This window comes from Grampus griseus, assembly GCF_964374135.1.
Source record: "Grampus griseus genome assembly, chromosome: 8".
In the NCBI taxonomy this organism is placed as follows: domain Eukaryota; kingdom Metazoa; phylum Chordata; class Mammalia; order Artiodactyla; family Delphinidae; genus Grampus; species Grampus griseus.
In genome coordinates this window covers 70,182,533-70,198,028 of record NC_139002.1, presented here as the reverse complement: position 1 = coordinate 70,198,028, position 15,496 = coordinate 70,182,533, and the positions used below count along the sequence as shown (strand labels likewise).

Here is a 15,496-nt window from a genome sequence, read left to right as displayed (position 1 = left end):
GGTACAGTGGAAGTTGCACAAGCCTAGGAGTAAGAAAAACCTGGGTTCATAACTTAACTGTGCTAGTTGCTGACTTGGTGAAATGAGCAAGTTACTCATCTTCTCCAAGCCTCAGTATTCTAATCCTTAAAATGATAATATCCACTTAATGTAACAGTGAATAAAATATCAAAAGCATTCCCCCTGAAATCAGTAACAAGACAGAGGTAGCCTTTATGGCCACTCCTACTTAACATTTTACAGTGGCCCTAGCCAATGCAACAAGACAACAGAAAGAAATAAAAAGGTATAATGATTGCAAAAGAGAAAGTGAAACTGTCATAATTTATAGATCACATGATTGTGTACATGTGTACATGATCCAAACCTGTATAAAATCCAAAAGAATCTACACACCATTAAAATTAATAAGTGGGGCTTCCCTGGTGGCGCAGTGGTTGAGAGTCCACCTGCCGATGCAGGGGACACGGGTTCCTGCCCTGGTCCGGGAAGATCCCACATGCCACGGAGCGGCTGGGCCCGTGAGCCATGGCCGCTGAGCCTGCGCATCTAGAGCCTGTGCTCCGCAACAGGAGAGGCCACAACAGTGAGAGGCCCGCGTAAGGCAAAAAAAAAAAAAAATTAATAAGTGAATTTAGCAAGATCATTAGACACAATATTCAAAATTGTATTTTCTATGTATTAAAAACAATTAGAAAATTTAAAATTTTAAATAACACTTACATTAGCATAAAAACATACCTAGAAATAAGTCTTAAAAAAGATATGCAAGGTGTCAACACTAAAAACTTAAAACATCGCTGAAATTAAATACAGTCTATGTAAGTAGACAGGTACGCTGCATTTATTGACTGGAATACCCTATACTGTTTAAGAAGTCAATTATCCCAAAATTTATTTACAGATTTAAAGAAATGCCAATCAAAATCTTAAATTATATATAGAAATGTAAAGAACTTAGAATTACCAGGATAATCTTAAACAAGAACAAAATTGGAGGATCTATACAACCAAATATTAAAATTTATTATAGACTGCAGGGACTCAGCCAGTGCCATGTTGGTACAAGGATGGGAAGAAAGATTAACTGAACAGAAAAATAGGCCAGAAACAGACTCATACCTGCGTTATCACTTTACCTACAACAAAAGCACCACTTTAATTCAGTGGTGAAAAGATGGTCTTTTTGATAAATGGTGCTGGCTCAATGGGATATCATATGGAAAAACACTGAATCTTGAACACCAAAAAAATTTAATTTGAAATAGACCATTGACCTAAATGTGAAAAGTAAAATAATAAAGCTCCTAGAAGAAAATATAGGAGACTCTCTTCATGATTTGGGGGAACACAAACCTTTCTTAAATGGAGACAAGAAGCACTAACTACAAAAGAAAAGATCAATAAATTGGACTTTATCAAAGTTAATTTCTATCCATCAGAAGACACCATTAAAAGAATGAAAAAGCAAACCACGGACTGAGAATATGTACTCTCAATACATGTATCTGACAAAGGGTTTGTATGTAGAATATGTATTTTTGAAGCTTATAGATTGATAAGAAAAACAACTCATTTTTTTTTAATGGGCAAAAGTGTCAAACAGACATTTCACAGAAGATAACCGAATGGTCAATAAGGACATAAAAAAATCGCTCAAAATTATTACTTGTCAGGGAGATGAAAATTAAAACCATCATGAGAGATCACTCTATGTCCAAGCAGGCCACAGGCAGGGCACTGCATGTCCAGCTATCACAAGGCTTCAAACTAATTATCTGTACTTTCTTTTTATTTTGGCCGTGCTGGGTGCGGTACATGGGATCCCCTGCACCCCTGCAGTGGAAGCACAGAGTCTTAAACACTGGACTGCCAGGGAAGACCCAAACTAATTATTTGTACTTTTATTTATTTACTTATTTATTTTGCGATACATGGGCCTCTCACTGCTGTGGCCTCTCCCATTGCGGAGCACAGGCTCCGGACGCGCAGGCTCAGCGGCCATGGCTCACGGGCCCAGCCGCTCCGCGGCATGCGGGATCTTCCCGGACCGGGGCACGAACCTGTGTCCCCTGCATTGGCAAGCGGACTCTCAACCACTGCGCCACCAGGGAAGCCCATATTTGTACTTTTAAAGTAGCCCAAGGGAGAATGAAACACTTCTTTGGAAACTGTGTGTTCATTATCTGTGTGGGTCTTTTCATTGCCCTTCTTTCTCTTGTCCTATAAGTCTCTTCCTCTTTCTCATCATTCTTTGCTCTCCTCGTCTCTGTCTCTGTGTGTGTGACCAAAGGACCCACCACCTGCTGTCAAGGGATGGCGGATGCTGGTTCCTGCTGCCTCTGTGCTTTGAGGGCTGGCCTGCTCTGTGCTGTTGGTGCCAGGCTGTTCCCAGGAAATGGGTCCTCCCTCATTAAATTCTGCCCCGAGACCTGCACATTCTATCTTCCCTCAATCTCCTCACTGTCTCCCCTCCCTGCTATAGCAACTTCCTTTCCCCTGCTGGCCTCCTAGCTGGCACTGGCCCTACTCCAGAAGCCAAGGGGAAGCCAGTGCTGATGGTGCAGGCCCCACCTCTGCACCCCGTCCAGTGCCCTGAGCAGCCCTGGCTTCCTTCCCTGCGGCACAGCGTCCCTTCTCCCCAACACAAGAGGCGTGGCCGGGTTGCAGCTGTAGCTCTTTTCCACCAGGTGGCGCTGTTGCACAGCGCATGGGGACCCGAGGCCCGGCTGAGCTGAGCCTTCGCCCGCTGCTGCATTTAGGACTGAGGCTGCCCTCTCCAAACTCAGGTTTGGAGTGCAGCACAGCCCCGGAGCCAGCAGGGCCTTCCTTCAGTCTGGACGATACTGGCCCCTAATCTCTAAGTGAATCTCACAGGGAGAGGAGGGGGGAGGGGGGCAGAGTGCCTAATTCTGTTCTCTCCTCTTCACATCCTGGCCTCCCTCAAGTCCCCCCACCCATACCCTCAAGGCAGATGGAAGGCGTTGGGAGACTTGGCAGGTGGGGAAGGGAATGAGCCACACCCCCTCTAGAAAGCCCCTTTGCAGGTCTGAGGAAGGTGACAGTGTCAGTCCCCACTTCTGTCTGCCTGTCCACAGTCACAGCACCGACAGCTGACCTGGCACCCTCGGGTTCTCTGCACAGTTCGCCATCCAGGGCAGTTGAAGGCCCACACCTGGGGGCATGAGAGCTGGCGGAAGCTGATAAGGGTAGGTGTGTTGAGCCCCAAAGAAGGGTGAGGAGACATCTGGATCTCATTCCGAGGCATTTTCTCTCTCCCTCTCTCTAGGAGCTACTACAAGGTAAAGAAGGCGCTTCAAGTCAAATTAAGCAGAGTTCTTGCCTGGCATCCATAGGTCCTCTCTCCCCACCCAGCCTCACTTACTTATTTAGAACTGACTCCATGAAGATAAAGTAGCTGCCTCGCTCTGGAGTCTGCACACGATGGTCCTTTTCGGCTAATGGGGTGGGGGGCATAGCAAACTGAACCTAGAAGCAAAAATGGGGTTCTCAGCCCCAGGCTCTGCCTCTGCCAGTGTCTCTATGCCTTCCAGCCTCAACTTCCCCTTCTGTAAAATGGGCATGACCATCTCTCCCTGCCTTCCTTGCAAAATGATCGTTTGAACCAAATGAGCAAAAGGATGAGAAAAACCGGTTTACTTTTTTTGCAGATTTGACTTCTTTCTGACCATCTGCAATAAGGACTCTACAAGGAGCAAGCAGTGGAGAGAAAGTCCTGTAAAGCAGCAGCTAGAGAGACAGAGCCTCCCCACCATCCCCCAGAAACCGCTCCCTCCCACCCAGGGTCTCTGGGTCCAGGCCTCCCTGTCTGCAGCCTGGCCCTTCAGATGTCAGGGCATCTCAATCCCAAGAAGCTGCCCCAGGAAACGGGGATGAGGTGAGAGAGCTGCCTGGAGACAGGCAGCAATTTCTCCATCCCTCGCCACTGACGCTTTTCTTCTCAGACTTGAAGTTGAGCCCTCCTCCCCTCCCCGCTGCTCATCATTAATTTCTCCATCAATTTTCATTAAGCTCTCCTCTTGGCTCCAACACAGGATGAATTCCTTATTTGAAAAAATGAAATAAGAGGGAGGGGGTGGGAATAAAAAAAATCTCTTTTGAAAGCAAGATTGTCTCTGGTCTCAAGTCTGGAAGAGGCAATTACTAGAACCGTCTTGGAGGTTGTCTGAGGCTGTCTGAGCATTGGGTTTGGAATGCCCCCCACCCCTTACGGCCCTAGATTCTAGGTTCCTGCCCAGCCGCTCCCTGGACCCCAGTCCCCAGTCCAGCTCTAGTCCCCAGCCCCCCCCCCCCATCCTGGCCCCTGGCTCTGTCCAACATTGACTGCTGCAACAATAGTGCCCTGATGGTCCCATTACCCACTCAGAACAACCTGGAACTCTGCCAGGGCCATGGCAAAATCCCAGGACTGAGGCTTTCTGGGAGCATTGCAGGATTTTCCCCAGACCAACCCGAAAATGTGAAGACAAACAGGCCAGGAAAGAGGGAAGGGAAACAGACACAGGCGATTTCTTCCTCCAAGCAGGCCCCACCTGCATTGCTGCATCACATCATCATGGCAGCCCCACGGAGGAGGTGGTGTCCCGTTTTATAAAGAGAAAACCAAGGTTCAGAGAGGACTCACTTTCTAGCCCCCTCTCAACCTCCCCCAAAACCAGCAGTTCTCACCCTTGGTAATGCCAGTCCACCTTCCCAGCTCTACTCTGCCCCAAGGCTGCCCTGACCAGTCCAGGTGGGCTAGGTCACCTGGCCACCAGACAGAGTTGGGTCCATCTGCTCTCACTGGGCTGTGTGGCTCTGAAGCCCTCACTCCCTCTTTGGCCCTGATTTTCTTCATCCCATCTTCTCCAAAGTGGGTCTCAGAGAACACTGCCTCCTCTTCTGGGCTCCCCCAACTCACTGAGCCCGGAGTTCCTAAAAGACTTAGAGCCCCACTGGCCTACCAGCCAGCTGTGGAGTCCCTCTGCCGAGGCCACTTTCCCCTGGCCTGCCTGGGAGCTCCACCTTGGTCCTCGGGGCCCAGCTCCACTGCTTCCTTGCTGCTGCCTTCACCAGCACCCCAGGCACAGGTGGTACCACCAACCTGCGGCTTCTGATAGCCATGGGGCTACCACTTGGCCAGCCCATGTGGGAGACAGGGAACACAGCTGCCTGTCTCTCCTCCCAGAGCCCAGCGCAGGGGCTGGGGAATGAGGGGTGACTCTCTGCTGAGGACACAGGATAGACTTCCTGAAACTCGCTGCCCTGGCAGGAGCACGATGGTGAGAGGCTGTGGGCAGGATGAACCAGACCTCTGAAAAGAAAGCATGGAGACTTGAAAGACCCTTCAGGCACCTCTGCAGAGGCCTTTGCTATGTCTTGACATCTCGCTGCTCCAAACCTGCTCGGGGAATATCCACGTCTGCCCTCTTCCCGGACCAGTACCCAGAGCCTGGTTCCCTGGGAGCCATTGCCCTGCAGTCCCCACCTCAGAAGGGCCAGCTCTTCCCAGGGTCACAGAGTATAAAGAACACGGGCTTTAGAAACCAGCCAGACGTGGGTTTGAATCCAAACTACACATTCATGAGCTGAGGGAACACAATCTCTGAGCCTCAGTTTCCTCACCTGTAAAATGGAAAGGTTGTAGGGACTCGTGCTCCAGCCCCACTGACTTCTCCACACTGTGCCCTGGGCAGCATCTTTGGCCACGCTATCCCCTCCTGCTGGCATGCCAGAGCTCTCTTCTCCACCAGACCATCATCTTCTTCAGGTCACTCATATTCAGAACCCCGGCAACTGGCATCACACCCGCCAAAATCAGAATAGCTACCATTTATTCAGAGCCTCGTGGGCGCCAGGCACCAGGTTACTGCAATCTATTTATCTCTGACAGCCCTGGGAGGTAGATTTCATCATGCGCATTTGATTGATGAAGAAACCACACCTCTGAGAAGTTAAGTAACTTGCCCAGGGAAACGTGTCCAAGTTCGTAGGTGGGAAAGCCTGGATTCCCATACAGAAGAGCCTGACTCTCAAAGGCCACAGTTTTCCCGGAGCTGGGCTGCTTCACAACAAATGTGTGATGACGGAATGAATTAGTAGCGTGATGAGATGGTGAGGGACTGAGTGAGCAGGCAAGGAAACGAGTGAGTTGAAAGTAAGTGAACGACTGGATGACAGAGAAAGAAGAAACAGGTGACTGGGTGAATCTATGGCCACTCGAATGCTCCAAGCCCAACAGAGCTCGGGCATCACGCAGCAGGGCCAAGGATGGATGGGCTGTCTGGTGACCTGACTAGACTCATACTCCGCAGGGGTCTGTGGGTGATTTAATGAACCACTTTAAGGTTGGAGAGAAGCGGTGGTGGGTAGCCGCATGACAGAAGTGGATTTTAACCAAATCCAGCACATTTCTTGCTGCCAATTAATTACGGGAGTCTCAGGGAGGAGGCTAGGCCAGTAAGTCAGGGGGAGGCTGGGACTTTGACATTATCTAAAGAGGGCATGAACTGTGCCGGGTGAGTGGGCAGCAGGCGAAAGCCCCAGGGCACCTGCTTCCCACCTCGCCTCTGCCTTGCCTGTTGTGCTGCGGCTTCTGCGAATCAGCCTGTCCCCGGATTTCTTCACCTTCCGTCCTAAACGTGGACAACGGCTGACCTCACCAGAGCATCTGAGGCCAGCGCTCAGCAGCCGGATCACAGAGCCCATGTGGGCAGGACCTGGGGGAGGGACAGGTGATCCAGGCCCTCCTGGGTGTCTCTAGAACATCTCACAGCTTTGGAAGCAACATGACGTGGAGGAAAAGAGCATGGACCTTAGCCTCACGTATTGGAGTTGAGTCCTGGGTTGGCATAATGATTCACAGCCCAGGCTGACTCTGGCTCAGCAGAGCTGGGATTAAATGATCGCCAGGCCATCTATTAGCTGTGTGCGCTTGAGCAAGTTGCTTCACTTCTCTGAGTCTCCCTTCCTTCTACAAACCACATGGATGATAACAGCACCAATGGATTAACGATTAAGTGACACCATGAAAGATGGGGTTTAACAAAGTGCTTGTCCAAAGCAAGTATTCGATAAATGTTATTATCCTTTTAGTCACTGTCATGATGTCCTTATTACCTGATAGAATAGGGGTCGATAAACATTTTCTGTAGAGGACCAGATAGTAAATGTTTTTGACTTTGTGGGCCTCATGGTCTCTTGCAATTATCTAATTATGCTGTTGTAGAGAAAAAGCAGACATAGAGAACACCTAAACAAAGGAGCCTGGCAGTGATCCATTAAAACTTTATGGATCAAAAATTTGAATTTCACATAATTTTCATGTGACACAAAATGTTCTTCTGATATTTTTACAGCCATTTAAAAATGAAAAAAAATTTCTTAACTCATGGGCTGTACGTGCCAAAAACAAGACAGCAGGATGACTTCGGCCCACAGGCTGTAACTTGCCACCCCCTGAGCTAAAACGTAAGCTCTAAGAGGACCAGGGGTTTTGTCTGTTACGTCACTTCACATCTCTGGGCCTCGGTTTCTTCGTCTGTATAATGGGGATGCTTGCACACTCAAGGCAGATATCAAATGGAATCAGGCTGCCTGTGAAGACACTTGGCAAGCTCTGTGACTGCAGAGCTGTAGTAGCTGTTTCCGACCACACGGGGACTCCTTTCTGACAAGACTCCCTCCTGCTCACTGCCGGGCACAGAGTTATTTCAGAAGTATGTGTGTGTGGAAAGTAATCTGACCTGGAGGAGGGGAAAGCCCAGAGACGGTGACCTTCTCCTGTGCGAGTTGGGGGTGGGAGAATTAGGACTTTGGCCAGAAACAGCAAGGTGGTCCGGGTTTAGCGGCAGGGATTTTTTTTTGGCAGTCTGAGAGTATCCATTAAACCAGTGAGTCAGTGAGGTCGACTGGGCATTAGACAAGCAGACGGGGTCCAAATCCTGGCTCCAAAACTTACTCTGTGATTTTAGGTGAGTCACTTACACTGGCTGAGACTCAATTCCTCGTCTTCAAGGTGAAGATATGAATCGTGCTCACCTCACGAGGTTCTGGTGGGTTAATGAAGGGAATGCGTGTAAGGGGCTAGCTCAGCACGGGGCGCTTAGTAAGCCCTCAGGCGCTGAGTGTCCCCCGTCCTCTTGCTCGGTGGGTAGGGGCTGGCTCCCAGGCCGGTGGTCCATCTGGCCTGGGAAAGACGCATTGGCGCCCTCTGGCGTTGGAGCCCCGCGGGAGAAATTGCCTCCACAGCCTTCCCAGCTGCACAGGTTTTCACTCTGAGCAAAGAAAGTCCTGCTGTCTTTCTTCCCTGGATTGAGGTTTCCCTGCTGCTCTGCAAACTCTCTAAAGCCAAGAAATGTACTGCTTTTGGAGAACTGGTGATTCTAGTCCCTTCTGCCTTTTCCTCCCCTTCTTCCTGCCAACCAGCATGAAAGAAGATGAGAAACAAACGCGTATGGCCATTTCCCGCTGTCTAAGGAAGAAGATTTTATGGGAGAAGAGAGGATTATTCAGCACATGAAGCTGGAAATGCTCGATGCATTTACTGCATGGAGTCTGTGTGTCTCGCCACTGCCTCTCTCCTCCATTTTATCACCTAAGCAAGCACACACAAAGGCTTCTGACCCCATGGGAAGGGGGCACCCTGTCCAGAGGGCTGGCACTAGCTCCTTCACCACTTTGCTGTGTGACCTCAGACAAATTACTTCCCCATTCTGAGCCATAGCCTTCTCATCTGTAAACTGAGCAGATTTCCCATGCACCCTCCATCCTCAGCTAAAAGCACCTCAGAGCCTGTGATCCTGGGACTCTGTCCCATAACCTGAGCAGATTTAGAAAGAAGCAGGGTAGAATGTAAAATGACCATCTGTCTAGGAGTCCGGACCAAAGTAAAGAAACTGAGGGTAGGGTGGAGGTTTTCTGGGCAGCCAGGACCAGACTGCGGGAAATGGATGCAGAGGAAGGGGAGAAGTTTGCTGTCCCATCCCCATTTAGACCAGTCACGAGAACAGACTCGAGGTACCTACCCCTCACCCTGCAGGCACCACAATTGTCACCAGGTCATGCCAGGCCTTTCTATCTCTCTTCCATAAAAAAAAATCAGCATCTTTCCTTGAAATGTGGTTGAGAAATCCCCAAGTGTCGGCACTAGCCTCCCAACCCTCCTGCTAACATCCCTGAGGACCCAGCTGCAGGCACAGACCCACTCAGGCAGAAGTGTTGAAGCAGCCTCAGCCCTACAAGCTGGGGTAAATGGGAGGTGGTAGCTGGAATCGGTCACGTTGCCCTAGGTTGGCCTGGAGCTAGGCACCTGGGACTGTCAAGTCATCACCTGCCCTCCAATCCTGGCCACCTCCAGTGGTGTTGACCCATCATGTGCTTGGACTCCAGTTTCCCTTTCCCTTACCCAAGCCCTCTTTGGGTGGAGCCCACCTGCTTGCCCAGGCACCCATGCCCACCCTGCTCATGCCTATCCTGTCCCCGGAGGAGCTGGATCCTCTTCCTTCTGCTGGGGTCCTGCCACGAGAGAAGGACCAACCGCCCTTAACCTCGACACCCCTCCCCACCTGACTTGCCTGCCTCCTGCTGTGTTCCCCCCCACCTCCCACCCTGCCCCGCCAACCAGGCTCTGTTGGCCACTCCACCCAGGAAGTGCTGAGTGTCTCTCTGGACCCTGCCTTTCCCGCTGAGCTCCTCAGTCTCGGCCCCCTTCATGTCTTCATCGACCACAGTCAAGATCCCAGCAGCCCCACATGAATGATGCCTGGGAACAGGAGGGACTCGGGACTTGCTCTTGCCAGACGTCCACCAGGAGGTCGCTCTCCCCATTCACCCACCCGCTCAGGGACCTCAGGCCCCGCCCAGCCAGTCAGCTGCACCCTTACCTTCTCCAGCTGGTGGACACCCTCCTCCACGCAGCAGATGGAGGCCAGCGTGCGGAGCGCCTGGGGGTACAAGCACCGGAAACTGTCCTGCCGGCAGACCTTGAAGAGCGCCACGACCCCACCCTCCTGCCAAGAAAAAGAAAATGTCACATGAACTCACCGTGTGACCTCTCCAGGGGCCGACTCAAGAATTACTGATACCCCTCACTCAGCAGGTGTGTTTTGGGGTCTGTAGGGTGGCAGAATAGCCACCCCAAACTATGCTGCTTTAGTGTAAAGATTATTTTGAGCTGAAGGCAATTAAGAAGAAGCAGATACAAAACAAGATCTCTGTCCTCTCCCTATTTGACTAAAAGCAGGACATAAATTTAAAAAGATTATACCCCCTCTCCTCTCTCTACTAGGAAGAACAAGAGTTAATCGCTGGAGACAATATTAGACCCTTATCAGCCTGGATTTGGAACCAGAGGAATCCACATAGCAGACTTCAGTCTTTATCTACTATTAGTTTCCCATCTATGTGTCTTCCCACAATTTGCCACCCCTAGAGAGTCAAGGTTCTCTTCCTTTGTCTTACCACTTCTCTAAAAATATACCGTTCCTTTGCTAAGATGCTACGTTAAGCCCAAGTTCTAACCAAACCTTTGAGTTACTCATCTCTGACCATTCCCATGCATAAGTACAGTGCAAGTGCTAATAAACCTGTTTTTTTTTTTTTATTTTGTTAATCTGGCTTTTGTCAGCCCAATTTACAGGGCCCCAGCCAGAGAACCCAGGAGTGTAGTAGTAAAAAAGAATGTTTCCTCCCCTCTGGTTTCTATACACACACACACACACACACACACACACACACACACACACACACTCCCAAGCTCCCACATGTGTTACAGTGAAATGCCACCTCCAGGAATAATGTCACTCTTGGTAATCTAAACTGGAGGCGAGGGGCCAGGGCAGGCACACGTGCTGGGGCCAGGCTCAACCCCAGGTAACACGGCTCCCAGACTCCTGGCAACACCCCTCAGCAGCCGCCATGGAATAAGCCTAGAGTTGTCAGAAACAGGTTCTAGAAACAAGTCTGAGGCAGATGGAGGGAACTGAAAGCTAGATGCCTCGTGCTGGTTCTCACTATGCCGGTGACCACCTGTTACTTCTCAGATGCTCCCACCACCAGGGCAGGCACAGAAAAGGGAGCTTATTTACCTCAATACTATAATTTATTTCCATTTGGGGGGTGGGAAAAACTGAAGTCCAGATGGGTGAAATAATCACCCCCAATCCACACTGGTCTTGTTTTCACTCCTTCACTCCAATTTGTAAAAGGAAAAAAGAAAAAAACGTTTAGGATTGATCCGCCGAGCTCTTGAATGTGAACCTGTACTTTTCCTTTTTGAGACCTTGTGGTGACCTCCCAGGAGAAGTCTGAGAGGATTTCTGAGAAGAGTCTGGGAGTGAGGTGCTCATCCTAACTGGACATATTTATTCTGCAGAAAAATCACTGAAGCCGCCTTGGATCCCAGAGCAAAGTGAGAGAGAACAACAGGTCACAAAGGCGACTCACCACACGTCCAGCAAACTGGGGGCAACCCCACCGTGGACATCCACGTCCAAAGCAGGGGAAGCTGGCTATCCCACATCTGGCTTTGCCCTGTTTCCTCCTTCTCTCCTTCCCTGAGGGCTGGAGGGGTGCCTAGGAGTGGCAGCAGGAAAGAATGCACGAGCAAGTGGTCTGAACTTGGTCCTGAGGGGCACTTGCCTGTAACCGCGCCACTCCTGGCTCTAACTATGCCCACTGCCCTCGGTTCCCCAAACTGAGAAAGATGTTACAGGAAGAAGGAGGTGGGTTCAGCAAAATTACCATCCCCAGTCAGATTTTTCAGAACTCTCTCAACAAAAAATGTACTATGCACGAAACAGGCACTGTTCTGTGTCCCCAGGGACGTAGCAGTGAATGACTGAAAGGATCATGTATGAGTAACCAGAAGAAGCAGCAATGACCACTACGGCCCAGCACAGCCTCACTGCAATGTCACCCCAGATCTCCCCTTCCCCACAGCCCACGATGATAAGCCCCGGGCCCTTTGCAGTCTCAGAGTTTGGCGGCTCACCACTGCAGGGACCAAGATGAGAGTACCCAATTCTGGGGGAGTTCAGAATTTCTGACATTTTATAATATTCCTCCTTCCTTTTAGGGTAGTTTATTTGGTGGGAAAGGACTGGTACATTTGTTCAGGCAGCACAAAAATATTAATGGTTTATTATATGCCAGACCCTCTGCTGGGCACTGCCTCCGTCCCTGTCCATGCTGAGTTCCTTGTCTGGCAGACAACGTTAAAAGCAGAAAGAAATCTGGGTAGCTGTGTGTTGAAATGGGGAGGGGTTGCAGGGTTAAAAGAGCACAGAGTAGGAACTCCTGACATAATTTGAAAGGGGATGGTTATAGAAGGGTCAAAGGGTCACTTAAAATGATGTGATTTTAAATGCACATCATTATTCTGATAAAAAATATGCTCTGGTATGGGGACAAGACACATACCCCTCTGAATTCTTGCTCCACAGTCTTTTATCCCTGCCTGCCTACTTTCCCACGGTTCCTGGGACATCTGATAAGGGTTGCACATAAAGACCTTACCCAGAGAGTCACTGACATAAGATCAAATTACTCTTTAAAGTAAGAAGAAAGAACAGGAGTCCTAAAGTCTCCCTGGCCAGCCTTGTTGGCTATTAATGACCTCCCACCAGATGTAAATATATATATATATATATATATGTTTATATGTTTATATATGTATGCATGTTTATATGTGTGTGTATTTAATCATATATAGTACAAATCTTATTTATATATGTACAATGATAGATAGATATTTACGTCTGGAGCAGACAATGAAGAAATGACGCCAAAGAATGGGAGGCAGAGAGCCAGGATCAGTGTGGCAGCCTTCCTTTGGCTCAGGAGACGCCAAGTCTAGCATAACTATATTTAAGCCTCTGCATTCTCATTACATCCTTTCCCAAGCCTGTGAAAAATGGTCTTCTTAGCATTTTTAGCTACTAGGAGAAGAAGGGGGAATCCTGAACCCAGACTGAGGGGATTCTGGTTCAAATCCTGGCTCTGCTGCTGGCAATCTTTGGTTAACAATGGGGTCGTGACAGCTACATGACTCAGCTGTTGAAGGAGCAGTGAGTTAATGTTGTGAAAGGGTCGAGCACCCAGTGAGGGTGGGTGGACCTGGACAGCCAGGTTGGGATCAGGTCACAGAAGGCATCCTGGTTAGAAGGGTGTCTCATACCCTCATGAAAGGTGTCCCAAGGGCTGGAATATGTGGGAGGGAGAGGAGATAGAAAGTGAGATGGAATGTGAAGCCCTCATTGAGGACCGAAAAGAAGCACTCAGCTTAGAGTGGGACCAGGAGCTGCCTGAGCTTGTGGAATCGCACTGTTGGCTGGAGGTTGTTTAATTTTATAGAAAGCTCTGGGCTCGGAGCCCAGCTGTATAATGGTATGCATTATTCAGACAGGCTCAGGGTAAGCTGTCATAAAGCTGGAGGAGGCCACTTGAGGGGTGTGTAGGCTAGTGGTAGGAGGAGGATAATAGAGGAGCTGGAGTGGCGAGGAGGGGGTAATTCTAACAACGCACAGGGAAGTTTTCAGTGCTCTGCACTCAGGAAGGAATGGGATTATTTGCCACCACTGTCATAGGGAAGACTGGGTTTATTTCTCGGCCATCAGAGGAACCCAAGGGGATGAGAGGATAGACCTCAGACAGGTTGCCCAAATCATCTCATGGGGGTAGGTCAGATGGATGAAGGACCCAAGGACAGACCACACCGGGCTCCAAGGAGGTGAATGAGGAAGGCCACTGGGGGAAGCTGCCCCACATCTGTTACCATATTGGGCATATTTCCTGAGCATCGGAGGTGAGGATGCTGTGCAGGGCATACCAGGAACTCCCAGCCCCTTTGTCACTGTCAGGACTGGAAACCCAAACATCGATTTTGCTGGAGGACCTAGTCTCTCCATCTTCCAGGCTGGGAAGATGGGAGTCATCATGGAATCATCTCTCTGCATCAACCCTCCGTCTACTCTCCCCCAAGGACTGGAGACAGAAGAAGGTTGATATTAAAATTCTGGAGTCAGCAGATCTAGTTAAAATCCCATCTGCATTTAATGTGCATGAACTTCTCTCTGAGCCTCTGTTCCCTATTCTTAAAAATGGGAATTATAATTATAACACATCATTAGATTATCGGGAGGATGAGATGAGATGATGAAGGGAAAGCTTAGTGCAGTGTTTGACATATAGAAAGGATGCAGTAGATAATAAAGGTTGTGGAGAGGGGAGGAAGGCAAGGGAGGATGGGGATGAGGAGAAGGCAGACAGGAGGAAGAGGAGGGAGCCAGGCTGCTGAGAGGCAGTTCAGGACAGCAAACAAGAGCATAGCCTTTGCTGTCAAACAGCCAGGTTCAAATTCACCTTGGCCACTTACTAGTGGAGTTTTGTTTTTTTTTTTTTTTTTAAGGTACGCAGGCCTCTCACTGTTGTGGCCTCTCCCGTTGCAGAGCACAGGCTCTGGACACACAGGCTCAGCGGTCATGGCTCACAGACCCAGCCGCTCCGCGGCATGTGACATCTTCCCGGACCAGGGCACGAACCCGTGTCCCCTGCATCAGCAGGCGGACTCTCAACCACTGCATCACCAGGGAAGCCCACTAGTGGAGATTTTTAAAGCTCCCTAGTGATGCTAATATGCCTACAGTGTTGAGAACTTTTGAGTCACACTTTGGCCCAAGAAGCTGAAGGACCAAGGATTGAACCAGAAGTCACCACTGTGGGCTTTAGGATCATGAACTCTGAATTCAAGAGACTTGGGTTCTAATTCTGACTCCACTCTTTATCAGTTGTGTGACCTTGAGTCAGCTTCTCAAACCACTTCCTCAACTATAGATGGGAAAAACATGATAACTACTTGTTTGGATGATTTTATGATTTAAAAGAAATAACGTTTGCAAGGCACTAAGCACAGTGGAGAGCGCCCTTAAACGTTAGCTATTTCTGTTGCATACAATTTACTTCTCCCTTGACCAGAGTTGACAAGCATTTACCCTCCTGTTCCAGATTTCCTTAAAGGCTTAGATCAGTGATTCTGAGAGTGGCCATGCCTCAGAATCCCCTGTAGAGCTTATTAAAATGTGGATTCCCGGGTCTTACCCCAGGACCTCGGTAAATCTTGGAGCGCGACAAACCATTTACGTTGTGTTTTCCAAAAACTCCCTGAGGGATTGTGATGCAGGGTTAGGACTGGGAACCACAGAGCTGGAGCATCTTCTTGTGACTGACATCTTAAGTCTATTGAAGGATATAACTTTGATTCCAGTTAGATCATTATTCTATCCCCAATGGTAATGTCATTTCTCAAGTTTAAAAAAAAAAAAGAGGCAAAAATAAAACAGAAGGCCTTAGCAAGCCCCTTAGGGAGCTACCAATTGCCTATATTTGTTCTAAGTGTTTGGATCCAACACTTAGAATGAGTGCAGGGGCAAATTGACCATGAAGTTAATGAATTACAACTCCCATGTAATTAATGAAAACCACTGCCCTCAATTTTGTC

At 49.2% G+C, this 15,496-nt stretch overlaps 1 protein-coding gene across 2 annotated transcripts in view; it reads right to left on the bottom strand.

Moving 5' to 3' along the window:
- Positions 1–15,496, bottom strand: part of INSC (INSC spindle orientation adaptor protein) — a 125,677-nt gene that overhangs the window by 32,436 nt on the left and 77,745 nt on the right. Inside the window, exon 7 of one of the 2 annotated variants that reach the window (XM_082660485.1) lies at positions 9,885–10,010. The exons of the other annotated variant lie outside the window; for it this stretch is intronic. Within the exon in view, the coding sequence (XP_082516611.1) occupies positions 9,885–10,010 (126 nt within the window). The remainder of the gene's footprint in view (positions 1–9,884; positions 10,011–15,496) is intronic. 2 annotated transcript variants of the gene reach the window in all.